Raw genomic sequence first — 14,974 nt, forward strand, 5'->3', positions numbered from 1 at the left:
CATGCACCGGCTTACCAACTATGCCAAGGATATCCGATAAATATTTTGTCCACAGTGGTTAGGCCTTCGCCATCGATGAGAATGCCCTACACATGTGATGATGGTGGTAAGGTTTCTATGAACATGCGTTGTATAAGAGTGGTGTGTAAATCCTAAAATCCCAATGTCTACATGCAACTGCAAACAAGTTGAGGAGAGGCATGTAGATTTCTAGTCTTGTGGCGAACCATTCCTCCCTTCGGTTGCTGTTCCTCCACTCTTCTCTTACTACTTCCAAGAAGATGACCCAAGCAAGATGTAATCCATTCAAATACAGTCTTTACAAATCACGACTGACCTAATACCGTGTGCAACCAATTGTTATATGATTGCCACCTACGTAATTGAAAGTCGTACTTATGTAGCACACAACAAGATGCACTCCAGGTTGTTTCACCTAGTCATATGATTGCCACCCACGTAATTGAAAGTCGTACTTACGTGGCACACAACAAGATGTTTCCAACAAAATATCCAACAACCAACACTCTACTTACATATCAGTTTTACCTTACTGTCTACTTAAATTAGTCAATGCCAAAGTCATATATTGAAAGGAACTCATTTAAGGACAGAGACAGGAACTTCTGTAAGTATATATTCCTAACTACCAGATTTAGATATATCTCTCACAGTTAACATAGTAATCATTTTTAACAAATGAATTAGCTATTTTAAAGACTTTTGTAATTTATTATTTTTAATAAAGAATTGCTTTCAGACAATATATTTTAAATCACAAAAATAAATAAATAAATGGCTAATAACAATCATATGTGTTGCATTATAATATAAGAAAACAGCTAGGCTACAATCTTGTACTGCAGAACTAAAGCAACAGAAACTACACACAAGGGTTAGAGGGCGGCATGGTTCATTTCACAGAATAAGTAGAATTGCATTAAAAAAAGTATAAAATATAGATCACATATATCAGTATATAGTTTCGCCTTACCATTAAATATGGCAGTTTTCCACCTATAGCTAATCCTTTAGAAGACCTATGATTTGAGGAACCCATCTTTCCCCTAGAAAAAGATGAAGACGTCAAAATAAACACTAGCATGAATCCAGTTTCAACCATATCTCAAAGGAAGGAAAAATATTCAGCATAAAAAACATGACATTCTCCTATTTTCCGTAAGCCCCACAACATCCACAAGGGGTCCTTTGGAACCCCTGAATTGGTGTGAATTGGAATCCAAATCAGAATTACCATGGAATCCATATCATTTGGAATCCTCTGTTATGTTTCGCAGCCTGTAATTGGAACCCACCGGAATCCAAACTTTGTGTTTGGCAGCACGTGATTTGAAGAATGCATAGGAATTTTGTAGTATATTTAATGCGTCCCAAATTAGTGTACATACGTGAAATTTGACAAAAGATTGTAATATGCCCATTGAAATATATACTTTGTGGCCAAAATGAAGAAACTCCAAGCTTCAGGTGGGTCACAAATGAAAGGATCTTAGATAACGTGACTCGCCAATCTTTTTTAACCATCCATTACATTGCCAACGTTCGGACGTTTTGGATCATTTTATTAGTTTGATTTTCGTGATGCAGCCGATAATTGGATTATTTGAGGTGTCATCTATGTGCCACGTGAATGGCGGATTAGTAGCCTAGCGATGCCCTTGTTACTCCATTTACCAGTTGATTCACACCAATTCACAACAAAACAGAGTGATTTCCAAACACAACAAAAAGCACCTTTCCATTTACCACAGATTCACACCAAACAAACAATCTCACTTTTTCCAATGCACACTAATTCACTCCTGCCAAACAATCCCAAATTGGAGAAGGATACAGAAAACTGTCATTTGGAAGAAGAAATCAAATGTCTGAAAACAATTTCTTTTAGAAATCAATACATATAAGTTACTAAAGATCAATCTAACTGAGAAACAACACTCCCATCAAATACAATTGCAATAATTGGGCGCATAACGACCGTATCGGGGGAGGTAGGCATAACGGTCACAATTTTTTCCACAAAAAAATTTCGAAACAATATAGGAAAAATCGTAAAGGGAATATAGAATAATGGTTTGGTCATATGCAATGAAGACTAAGATTGGCATCAGTTAGGAGTTAGTACAAGTTGAAGGCTCCAAAAGTGCAAAGGGAAGACCCAAAAGGATGTGTATGGAGGTAATGAGAAAAGACTTGATGACCTGTGGTCTAACTGAAGGTCTGGCACTTGATAGAGTGGAACGATGGAACAAGATTCATGGAACTGACAACAATTAATTGCGATAAGCCTTCAATGATGGTGATTGTAATTCCTTGGAAAAGTATACTCCAAATATTGTTTATTTTCTTTTCTAACCCTCTCAAGTGTAGCCTCCCATCACCAAATTATCTCGCAAGGTTCCCCCCTCTAGGTTACCATCATTTTCTTCCTCGAGGCTTCTTGTACAAGGAATCAAAGGCATCCATCTCGTTCGTCGACACAATGTCTAAAACCGGAACTTTCTACTACCATTTTATTGATAAATCCTTAATACATTTACATGTACAGATCTGCGATTAGACAAGTATCAAAATTTTATTTTGATGATTAATTTTTGGGAAGCCGCATCAAACAAGAGCAAGTAAACAACAAGTTCATAACATGCATATCATGGAAACAAAAATTAGCCAGATATTGAATACATGAACATGCACTCATTCTATTCAAGTAAATGTATGGTGGAACTGGATAGTGTAATATATTTACAAATACCACTTGTTAGTGTCCTTAGTACAAAAAGATCAATGGAAACTGCATTTGGCTGGGAAACATTGAGTTTGATGCACATCAGGAAAATTTATTGTTGTAAGTAACATACCACTTCACAATAGACTTCTCATCACTCCCATCCATTCCTGGGCCAGAATCGAAAATCAAAATCCCTTGATCTGTTACTGCCACACTGTACAGATAACGAGTTGAAAAGAAAGGATTAGGTTGAGTAATCTAAGAGACAAAAAAAGATGGATTTATCTACATCTAACCAGTGTAAATCAAATCCAGCAAACCAGGATTCCCCAAGAAAACGCAGAGTATCAACCAAAGAGAATTTAAAGTCTTCCCAGGAAACACTAACCCAATTATGAGTTTCCACAGGTTACACAAAAATCAAGGAATTCATTCCCTAGCAACCAAGCAGGCTGTAAGGAACCCACCAAAGCGATTAAGAGACATCGCCTAAACCAAATTCCAGAAGAATCACTCCTAATGCTAGAATCCAATCATAGGAAACTAAAGAGATCACATTGTTTAACAAGTCAAATAATCAATTATCCATTATTTCATATGAATGACCTCTTGCAAACTTTTTTTATTGGAGAGAACAGCCACTTCATCTTGCAAATTTATAAATATAGACAAAAATGCTCTCCTAGGAACTGGTTCTCATGGTAACTTCATAAGAACTTTTGACACTTGATGTGGCACCAAATCCGGACAGTTCACTAGATGAGTTATCTCGTGAAACCCCTAGGGCTAACTTTTTGGCCTGATCCAAAAATCTAGTAGGCCATAGCAAGGTGAAAAACCCCAAGCCCTTGATTTGCCTCTCACTTTGCTATGGCCTACCAGATTTTTGGATCAGGCTAAAAAACTTAGCCCTGTGGGTTTCATAAGGTGACTCACTAGTGGACCATCTTTGTGTGTGTGTGTGTGTAGAGACAGAGAAACACACACATGTTTGACCTTTTGCCTTTAAATATGCTACAAAACTCATCTAAGACTGAGTCTACACTGCCATCATAACTTTCCATGGCTCCACACTTATTACTAATTTAGGTCAAACTTAACTAATAGCAAGTCGTAAATGGGAAAGAATATAAAGGGATCAACTATTAAAGATTCCAAAACTTTTACTCAAATGCATATACACTCAACCATAAGTTTCTATAGGGTTGTACCATTAGTACAAAACACAAAAGCATGTATTACGATTTTGTATAAACCCCAAAGGAACCACTCAGATGGCTGTGGGTCCCACAGTCCAATCATTTCCATTAAATGACCCAACAGATTGGACTTGTGGGACCCACAGTGCAAGTGGACCACTACAACATTACCGGATTGATATTGTCATATTGTGGAGTCCACAAATCAATCAGATGTTCAATTCTTCAATCGGAGTCTCAGACAGCTAGTGAGATCCATCTTGGACCTCCATTGGTATGATTCCTCGATGACTAGCTGGATGCATAAAGAGCCACAGCCTACACGTTGTGAATTATAACAACCACAATATCCATTGATTCATCAAAGGCAAGAGAACTTTCAAAAAGATGTCAAGACAAACCTCATATTAACCAACAGGAGGTTTCCTATGCTCACGAATGTCAAAGGCACCCCCATCTGCACACCAGTACATGTGCCAATATGGCATATGAGAGCAAGATCCAAACCATCCATCAGGTGGTTCTGACTGTTTATTGACCTGGTCCAAAAATCAGGCTGTTTCAATGTTAGTGTAGGCCAAAGTTTAGAAACAGGGAGATGATCCAGCGGGAAAAAATTATATTAAGGTTTCAGCCATCCAATTGTTTCATAAACTCTGTCCAACATAACAAGTGTGCCAGGATATCATTTTTTTTGGCTAGTGCATCTTCAGTGGACCTACATGCTGCATGGACTGGACCTTGTATCTCTGCGCCATCAACTTGGGCTGCCTTTTACACGCGTGTGGGCTTACAAAGCTCAACCAATGGTATAGAACAAGCAAACCAATGGGGTCCAAAAAGATATTAACAAAGTATTGGTCTTACCTCACCAATCTCCTATCACCCAGAGTATTAGACCATACTGCCTGCAATGAATTATCCTGGTAAAACCCAATCAAATGGGGAAAACGTGTCAGATGGATCTTAAAGAATACAGTCTGAACCAGCAACCAAATGGACTCCTTAAACAGAGTTAAATACGTGCGACTTACTATTAAATCAGCAAGAGCTGTTTCAAATGTATATTCTGCAGGAAGCTCCGATAACAAATCGGTATCTGGTGTTAAATCCCACATGTTCTGGAAAGAAAAAATAAATAAATAAACAAAAAGCAAAACAAAGTACGATGGCATTTATCCAGACGCTTTCGGAATTGCTTCTGGCAGTGGCAAAGTTGATTGCCAACAAACAACTCTCTGGAATTGTTTATTGACAATTCTTATGCAAACTTTGATTTACAGCAAGCATGATTGGTAAACATGCACAAGTAAAGAACAATTTCTTACAAAATGTTTAAGATCATTCAATGGAAGATATTTGAGAGGGATGGGTCATTAAGGGTTGGTCCCACACGAAGGACGTTACATATCATTGACCAGAACAGTAGTAACGGACTGAAATCCTCAGCACCAAGTCTAGTACAAGGTAAAACAAACTGAGCTCCATGGAGCCCACCGTGTTGTGTGTTCGCAATGGTAGGTCCCCCACAAAAAATAATGGACAAGCATACAGAAACATCCAAATTCATATGGTGGTCCATATGATGGTTGGATCGGCATATTTTTGGGGCATCCAACTTTCATGGTGTGCCTACCCGGATGGACAGGTTGGATGTCATAAACACATCATGGTAGGCCCCACGTCCAAAGCTATTAGGCCCATATTCCTAAATAACTCCCCTATTTTGCAGCTGATCAAATCATTTAAGATTTCTTTCCCGATAACCGTACGACACATACATGCCAGAGATTGGTCATGCAAAACATGTCAGAGATGCGAACCATTCGACAGGCAGTGTACACCATGATTATGCCATACATCCACTTATAAGGTTGGCAAAACTTGTATAAGAAAAAAATGGGCCAATAGAAAAGAGTTCAACAGTCCAGATTCAACATACAATTGCAGCTCATTTGATAAGTTTGATACCCTCAGTTTCTAAACATGGCATGCTTAAAGTTCAAGCTACCTGATGAACAGCGTGGATCTTTGACATGTGTGTTGCATGCATGTGAATCTCACCTGTGTTCCACCAACCTCAAATGCCATCCACCCACTAATGCAAAGCGTTATTGGAAACAATTCCAACCCATTTCCATATGTAGTGCCATTTCAATGCTTGATTTTTAATCACTGATTAATTACATATGCTGACCAAACATATTTGGCTCATAGAAAATCAATTATGAGAATCAGAAGCACCGAGAAATGCTTAAAATAGCAATGCCAAATAGGGCCTTAGCAATCTAACCTTTCAATGAAGCGCACAAAATCCGATAATAAAGTCAATATAACACCATACAACAGAAAATGGCAAACAAAAGAACCGGACATGGGCAAAGAAAATTGATTGACAATTATAAAATGAGTTCTGCTCGAATGCATTCACAAGTATTATAATAAGATACATCTAAACTCTAGCCGTTGAATTGGGCCGTTTTCAGTGACACTGACACATTCCGTTTACATGAGAGGGATCCCCTTGTATGGGAATTCTCGAAAATAGATTGACAATTATAAAATGATAGTAGAGAATGATTTGATGATAATAATGTGAAGAAAAGAGGAGAATATTGAGAGAGAAGGAGGAGAGTTTGGGAGAGATGTTGTGTTAAGCTTGCTTGCCCTAACACATAATATTTTATTATAATAAACCAAATAGTACACCGCAGGAGAAGAGGGAAGTGTGCACATGCATTTACACTAAAAGGGACTAAAAAGGCCACTAACCACATACACAATACGCTAGCATTCTCTATACTCCAAAAGCTTAAGCTGTCAGAGTGTGGTGTATCTGTTAGACAGCTCACATACCTTGTATATCCATACCTTATATATCTTGTTTCTACAGATAGAGAATTCTGCGTTTATTCTTTCCTTGTATATATGATTGTAATATCTATATATTCAACCCCATTGGGTTGTCTCAAATACACAGAAAAGCTTCTGCATCTCTTTTCTTTCATGGTATCAAAGCCTCCCTGATCCGAAACCGTCCCTGCGTCGTCCGGTCACCACCCCTGCTGCGTCTGGCAACTGCCCCTGCTCATCCGACCGCCCCTGCATCATTCGGCCGCCCCTGCTGCGTCGTCCAGCCATCCCTGTTGCGTCCAGTCACTGTCCCTGCGCATTCGACCGCCCTGCATCATCCCGCCGCCCCTACTGCATCATCCGGCCGCCCCTGCTGCGTCGTCCGGTCATCCTTGCTGCGTCCGGTCACTGTTCCTGCGCATCCGACCGCCCCTGCGTCATCCGGCTGCCCTTGCTGCGTCGTCCGGTGATTCCTCTGCTTCAGATCTGCTTGTCCTGTCCTAGATCTGCTCATCCGAACCCTGTTACTGTTCGAACCCGTTGCTGCTCTAGATCTACTATCCGAACACTGTTGCTGTTCGAACCTATTACTGCTGCTGGTCTGCTTGTCCAAATCCTATCTCTGTTCAAACCCGTTGCTGTTGCTGTGTTATTTTGCCAGATCCAGAAACTACAATTGCTTGGGTATCTCCTGCTGTACGGTACATCTTACACTTCTTCTGCTGCAACTTTTTGAGTACTTTAAATTACTTCAAAACAATGCACAAGAACTCATCACGTACAGAGGCCCCACGTTGTAGTTTTGATGGTACCAACTATTCTCTATGGGCCATCCATTTTCAGAACTTCCTTAAGGGTTGTGGGACTCATTGATGGATCTATTTCTATCCCTACTTCCACAGATGCCGAAAAATTAGCTGATTGGGACATGAACAATGGACGAATTATTTCCTAGATTCTCGATTCGGTCGATCGGTCCATTGCTATTGGCCTCACACCTCATCGCACTGCCAAGGCAATGTGGGAGCACCTCCAGACAATTTATCAACAGAGTAGTGCGGCCCGGTTATACCGCCTGGAACAGGATCTCATTAACCTTACTCAGGGTGATGACAGTATTCAATCATTCTGCTCCAAAATTGTCACTATTTGGACAGAGATGGCTATGATGGATCCAACATTTCCTCACGACTTTAAGATATTCCAATCTATGCGCGAGAGTGCGTAAGTACGACAATTTCTTATGAAGCTGCGTCCAAAATTTGAGTATTGTCGGGCTGATCTCTTGAACCGTAGCCCTTCTCCTTCATTGAATTCGGTTATTAATGATTTATTGGCTGAGGAACAATGACTGAAGGTTCTCTCTCTTCCTTCCTCAACCCCGGGGTTAGCTGATATGGTGCTTGCTGTCTACTACGACACCAACACATGGTTCCACTCATTTGACTTGTTACGGCTGCAACAAGGTGGGTCATGTTGTCGCTCAATGCAAAGAATGGTGCGCTTATTGTCGACGGACTAGTCATAGTATTCAGGACTGCCGTACATGTGCCATGCATCTTTTTTAGGCTGTGGCCGTGGTGGTCGTGGTCGTGGTCGTGCTCTTTCTGCTACTAGTACCACTATTTCTTCCGAGCCGTCTGTTAGTGGTTCTCCACCTACTGTTTCTACTAAAGGTATTTCATCTCCGTTGACTCCTGCGATGCTCCAACAAATCGTTCAGGCCCTTTCTGCGGCCGGTATGTCAGGTATATCCTCATCTCCTACATGGTTCTTTGATTCGGGTACTTCAAATCATATGACCGGTGCTGTATCCCATCTTCGTGACATTCGTCCCTACACCGGCAATTAGGCTATTTCTACTGCGGATGACACTAGACTACCTATTTAGTCCGTTGGTTCATTGACCTTCTCTCCTTCTGCTCATCGTCAATTCACTCTTCGTGATGCGTTTCATGTCCCTAACCTCTCCTCCAATTTAATTTCAGTTGGTCAACTCACATCCAATAACTGCTTAGTCATATTTCTTCCCAACTGTTGTTTTGTGCAGGATCTGGCAACGGGGAAGGTACTTGGGAAGGGTAGGCGGCATGGATGTTTGTGTGTACTGGACTTTCACCCATCCATTACTCCAGCTCGTTGTTTTTTCTCTCCTTCTTCCTCAAATATTTGTTCGGCAAATAAAATGTGGAAATTGTGGCACTTTCGCCTGGGTCATCCTCATTCTGATCGGTTACTTCAGTTAATTTCATCTGGCATGTTAGGGAATATTTCTCTTAATAAAAATGATTTGGATTATTCTTGTTCTTCCTGTTGTCTATCAAAAAGCAAGTGTATTCCCTTTTCTTTAAGTATTACAAAATCATCTTCTATGTTTGAACTTGTGCATACGGATGTCTGGGGTCCTTCACCAATTATGTCTCTCTCTGGATTACGATGCTATGTTATATTCATTGATGATTTCACACGATACACTTGGATTTACTTTCTTCAATCAAAGTCACAGGTTTTTGAAAAATTCAAGTTATTTCACTCTATGGTGAAGACTCAGTTTCAGGCTGCAGTTCAAACTCTCCACTCTGACTCAGGGGGGAAATATCTCTCGACCGAATTTCATACATTTCTTCAAAGTCATGGGATTATTTATCAGACCACCTATTCTGATACTCCACAACAGAACGGGGTGGCTGAATGGAAAAATCGTTATATTGTTGAAACTGCCAACACCCTGATGACAGCTATGGGTGTTCCTCGTTCCTTCTGGGCGGAAGCCATGTTACATTCAGTCTACTTGATTAACCGGATGCCAACCAAAGTTCTGCACAGTAAATCTCCCAACTTTGTTCTCACCAGCTTACCTCCTGCATATTCCACATTCCGTGTTTTTGGTTGTATCTGTTATGTTTACCTGGCTTCACGTGAACGTAATAAACTATCTCCAAAATCAGTCAAATGTATGCACTTGGAATTTGGGGAAACTCAAAAGGGTTTTCGATGCTATGATCCTGTTTCTCGTCGTGTTCGGGTTTCACAACATGTTGTTTTTTTTGAACATATTGCATTTCATTCCTCTCCTCCTTCTCTGCACACTCCAAACTCTTCTGGTCTAACCACCTTTCCTAAAATTCCGTTTGCCTCGAGTACTCTCCCTCGTCCGTTGCAGGTTTACTCACGTCGACCACGTATAGATCCACCACCTATTACTCAACCCAAACCTACTGCACCTGTTGCGGATCCCGAACCTACCTCGATCGTCGTTCCGCTCGTGAACATCGAGCGCCTGACCGCTTGATATGCTCTATGTCTACCATGAATGCTACTCTAGATACTGTTTCTATTCAGCCACTCATGATTGTTGGAAGAAGGCTATGGCAGAAGAACTTGCGGCATTGAATGATAACCATACATGGGACATTGTCACTCGACCTACTGACCAACAGCTAATTGGTAGCAAATGGATTTATTCTGTCAAGCTGAAGTCTGATGGATCATTGGATCGATACAAGGCTCGACTTGTCGCTCAGGGATACAAACAGGAATACGGAATTGATTACGATGAGACTTTCGCTCCTGTGGCCAAGATAAAAACTGTTCGTACTCTTCTGGCTATATCTTCTGTTCGCTCATGGCCACTCTCTCAGATGGATGTGAAAAATGCCTTTCTTCATGGAAACCTCCAAGAAACCGTATATTTAAAACCTCCTCCTGGCTCTTTAATTCCCGACAATAAGGTATGTCGCCTTAAGAAAGCCCTGTACGGCCTCAAACAGGCACCGCGGGCATGGTTTCAACGCTTTCACAATGTTATTACAGGTGTCGGCTTTACTCAAAGTAGTCATGACCCATCCTTATTTTTGCGCACCACTGCTTGCGAAATTGTCATTGTCCTCGTTTATGTTGATGACCTCCTACTGACTGGTAGCGATGCTACTGACATTTCGGCTTTAAAGGAAGTTCTGCAAGCATCATTCAAGATGAAAGACCTCGGCCATTTAACATACTTGCTTGAATTTTCGCGTTCCAACCGTGGGATTCTGGTCAGCCAGCGTAAATATACCAAGGATCTTCTCGCCTTGGCATCATTGACGGATCAGAAGACGGTTCGGACTCCTTTAGAACTTAACGTTCACTATGGCCGTGACGATGGTGATCTACTTGCAGAGCCCGATTTATACCGCCGTCTGGTTGGGAGTCTGGTTTACTTAACTATGACTCGCCCTGATATTGCTTACGCTGTATAAGTCATCAGTCAGTTTGTTTCTGCTCCTCGAACTCTTCATATGACTGCGGTGTTGCGCATCCTACGGTACCTTCGTGGCACTCTAGATCGATCTCCGTTCTTCTCCTCCACGGTGACTCTGGATCTTCGTGCTTATTCGGATGCTGATTGGGCTGGATGGGCTCTCACACGAAGATCTACCACTGGCTACTGTGTTTTTTTTGGCACTTCTCCCATCTCTTGGAAGTGTAAGAAGCAGGCCACTGTTTCCAAATCGAGTACAGAAGCCGAGTATTGGGCGATGTCAGTTGCGTGTAGTGAGCTCGTCTGGTTACGTGGACTTCTTTCAGACTTGGGCTTTCCTCTACAGAATCCCACTCCACTCCATGTCGATAATCTCAGTGCAATTCAGATTGCCTCTAACCCGGTTTTTCATGAACGGACGAAGCATATTGAAGTTGACTGTCATTTTATCGCAAGAAATTTCAGTCTGGGCTCATTTCTCTTCCACATGTGGCATCCCATGATCAAATTGCTGACATTCTCACCAAGTCCCTCACGTCTGCACGTCACTCTTTTCTTGTTGGCAAACTATTACTTGTCGATGACCAGCATTAGTTTGAGGGGGGATGTTAGACAGCTCACATACCTTGTATATCCATACCTTATATATCTTGTTTCTATAGATAGAGAATTCTGCATTTATTCTTTCCTTGTATAGATGATTTTAATATCTATATATTCAACCCCATTGGGTTGTCTCAAATACACAGAAAAGCTTCTGCATATCTTTTCTTTCACAAGTATTATGATAAGATACAACAGAAAATGGCAAACAAAAGAACCGGACATGGGCAAAGAAAATTGATTGACAATTATAAAATGAGTTCTGCTCGAATGCATTCACAAGTATTATAATAAGATACATCTGAACTCTAGCCGTTGAATTGGGCCGTTTTCAGTGACACTGACACATACCGTTTACATGAGAGGGATCCCCTTGTATGGGAATTCTCGAAAATTGATTGACAATTATAAAATGACAGTAGAGAATGATTTGATGATAATAATGTGAAGAAAAGAGGAGAATATTGAGAGAGAAGAAGGAGGAGAGTTTGGGAGAGATGTTGTGTTAGGCTTGCTTGCCCTAACACATAATATTTTATTATAATAAAGCAAATAGTACACCGCAGGAGAAGAGGGAAGTGTGCACATGCATTTACACTAAAAGGGACTAAAAAGGCCACTAACCACATACACAATACACTAGCATTCTCTATACTCCAAAAGCTTAAGCTGTCAGAGTGTGGTGTATCAATGTATATCAAGGGACTTTATCACTTCAACAACTTCTGCTCAAACGCATTCACATGTATTATAATAAGATACATCAGGACTCTAGCCATTGAATTGGGCTGTTTTCAGTGACACATTCCGTTTACATGAGAGGGATCCCCTTGTATGGGAATGCTCGAAAAACTCTTAGCTTGAATATTTCAACCCTTCGATTATACAACGATTATAGACTATAGTGGCTGTTTATTTTCAAATCAAAAGAGCAAAATTATCAAGACAGTTGAATAATCCAACTGAGAGCTTTTATTTTTTCTCTTTTCACCATGCAAAGTGAGACTTGTCATACAAACAGTTCGTTTCATTGGAAGATCACCCAGATTCAAAGGCTAAAGTTCCAATGTATCGTATTGCAATATGTTGGAATGTAGTCAAGTAAACCTCTTATGAAATAAGAATGTTATAATAATGATAATAAAACCCAAAGGAATGAAATATCACCTGAAAAGTATCAACAGTATCTTCAGCTCCTTCCTGAAACAACACGGCTGCATGTTACTCCTTGGGAAGCCGAAGCGAGTCATAAAAGCCATCAAACTAATAAATTATAGAATGTCTGAGAGAGCTCACACAGTATAAGATAAAGCTGGAGCAAATGGAGCAAAAACTTACAAACAGTCCGAGTGTGTGCAGCTTATTGCTTTTAAAGCGGTTAAAATGGATTCTCTTTCTGATCTTATTTTCTGATAGATCTTCAAGATAAATGTCTCCATCCCACATTATCTTCTGCTTAATTTCGGGTGTTCTTTTTGCAGATCTCCCAAACTCCATTCTCACAGCATCAACAAATTCATCGATAAACATCTTCTCCCCAGGTCCATGTAAAGTTAAGTCTGTGATGGTGCCATTAGGCAATAGAATTCAGAGCTTGAACAGTTCCTCTCCATGTTCATCCGAGGATTCCACAATAGACCTTTTGCGAGGCCTGCTATATGATGTTTCAGTCCTTTCTACCAGCTCCATTGAACAATTTTTCTAAAAGACTCGGTTGGCTTTATAAGAGCGCGCAATAAGCCTACTATATGTTCCTGCCAAACATCACATGACGAGTTGAAGTTCACTTCATTGGGTTAATAACTGGTAAAAATCACATGAGGGATTGGTATGAGGAAATAGACTTCTTGTAATGATCAATGAGATTATGTGAATCCGCCAAAAATCAGTGAAAGGAAATGAAAATAGAGAATATTGCATTGGTAACCATGTCTTCCTTAAAAGATCAGGAAACAGTCCAAAACTTCTGCTGATCGGACCTCTATTAGCTGAGAAACTAATGGTACTAGAGAAAAACAATCATCATTGTCTAAAGCCTTATCCCAACTAATTTGGGTTGGCTACATGAATCTAGCTGTGTGTTTATGCCCTCCCTTGTCTTGTCAATCAAAACTATGTACTCGGGAAAAACAATATCACTCAATAAGTTGAATGATCTTTCGAAGAATGGTAGAAGAAGACAATAGTAGATTTCATAATGATGTCAAAATAAAATAAACAGTTTTACATATTGCTTACGAGGACATTCCATATACAGAGAACATTCAAAAATTCCATAATCTCCATCTCCCTGTACTCACGAACATGCAGATGGTGATCCAGAACATCCGTTTGCTGGGTCAAACCTTCAATGGGCCACGCTACAAGCATATTAACCAGTTGGACGATTCTTCCATCTTATTTGGACGGCTGCAAGCAGATGGTTGAACTGGAAAAAAAAAAAAATGGCCATAGGATGGGAAACAGTCCACATTACATGGGCTAAAGTTAACTGATTGGACGGGTGAGGAGTCTCAGGACCATCTGATCATGCAATTTTTTAAAATTTAGCAGAGATTAAAAGTCGACCACACCGAATGGACTATCCAGGGAAGCTTATAAGAACTGCCTGCATGCACAGAAGAGACAGAACAAAAGTGGTCCATTCTCTATCCATGCTTGATGGATAGATAATAGTGTTGGTTTTCGGTAAACTTATCACATGACTATAGTATTGAAAATCCATAAAAGTTCAAAAGCCAAACAGCAGGCTTGCCTCAAACGTAAATTTACCAGCATTTGATCTCAATCTCTACGGCTGTTTGGATACCACCAAATAATACTTTTTCTATTTACGGCAGTAGATAAGTAGTTTATTTGAGAAAAGTAAGTTTGATTTATGATCAATTGTAAGAATCCTTTTATTTAAAGCTACTTAATCACTTCAATTTAGTAAGTAGAAATCAAGATAAGCTACTGATGGCATAAGTAGCTTATCTTAAGTAACTTATGATCCAAACACCCCCTAAACATCGACTAGAACTGCTCATCCCAGCAAAAGACGGCTTAAACAATTTATTACAGAACACAGACAGCAAACTAAGGGAGAATGCAATACCAGGCTGGTAAATTTCTGTAGAACACAGCCAAGAATTGTTCAAGAGGTTAAAAGCTCATATATGCTAGAAACAACAAAAACACAACCATTTTCTCAAAATGTATAAAAGAGCCCACAACCTAACCATAAGGGTCATGATCCCATATGAATTCACTGTACCTATGATGGTGACCACAGGCAAGGAGTAGGCACAGCAAATGCGCATGACATGATAACTGAAGCCATCAGAT

At 40.3% G+C, this 14,974-nt stretch overlaps 1 protein-coding gene across 2 annotated transcripts in view; it reads right to left on the reverse strand.

Annotated features, from left to right (window-relative positions):
* The window catches only part of LOC131245202 (structural maintenance of chromosomes flexible hinge domain-containing protein GMI1-like), a 52,843-nt gene extending 38,263 nt beyond the window's left edge, over positions 1-14,580 (reverse strand). The window contains exons 1-6 of one of the 2 annotated variants that reach the window (XM_058244498.1): positions 12,986-14,337; positions 12,815-12,847; positions 4,983-5,069; positions 4,816-4,871; positions 2,880-2,963; positions 995-1,067 (exon numbers count right to left, since the gene is read on the reverse strand). In XM_058244498.1, the coding sequence (XP_058100481.1) occupies positions 995-1,067; positions 2,880-2,963; positions 4,816-4,871; positions 4,983-5,069; positions 12,815-12,847; positions 12,986-13,177 (525 nt within the window). In that variant the 5' untranslated portion in view covers positions 13,178-14,337. Of the gene's footprint in view, positions 1-994; positions 1,068-2,879; positions 2,964-3,986; positions 4,488-4,815; positions 4,872-4,982; positions 5,070-12,814; positions 12,848-12,985 lie in introns of those variants that run through there. The other variant, XM_058244499.1, reaches the window with a different exon arrangement.
* Positions 14,581-14,974: the final 394 nt, after the last annotated feature.

Source organism: Magnolia sinica, chromosome 5 (genome assembly GCF_029962835.1).
Source record: "Magnolia sinica isolate HGM2019 chromosome 5, MsV1, whole genome shotgun sequence".
NCBI lineage: Eukaryota > Viridiplantae > Streptophyta > Magnoliopsida > Magnoliales > Magnoliaceae > Magnolia > Magnolia sinica.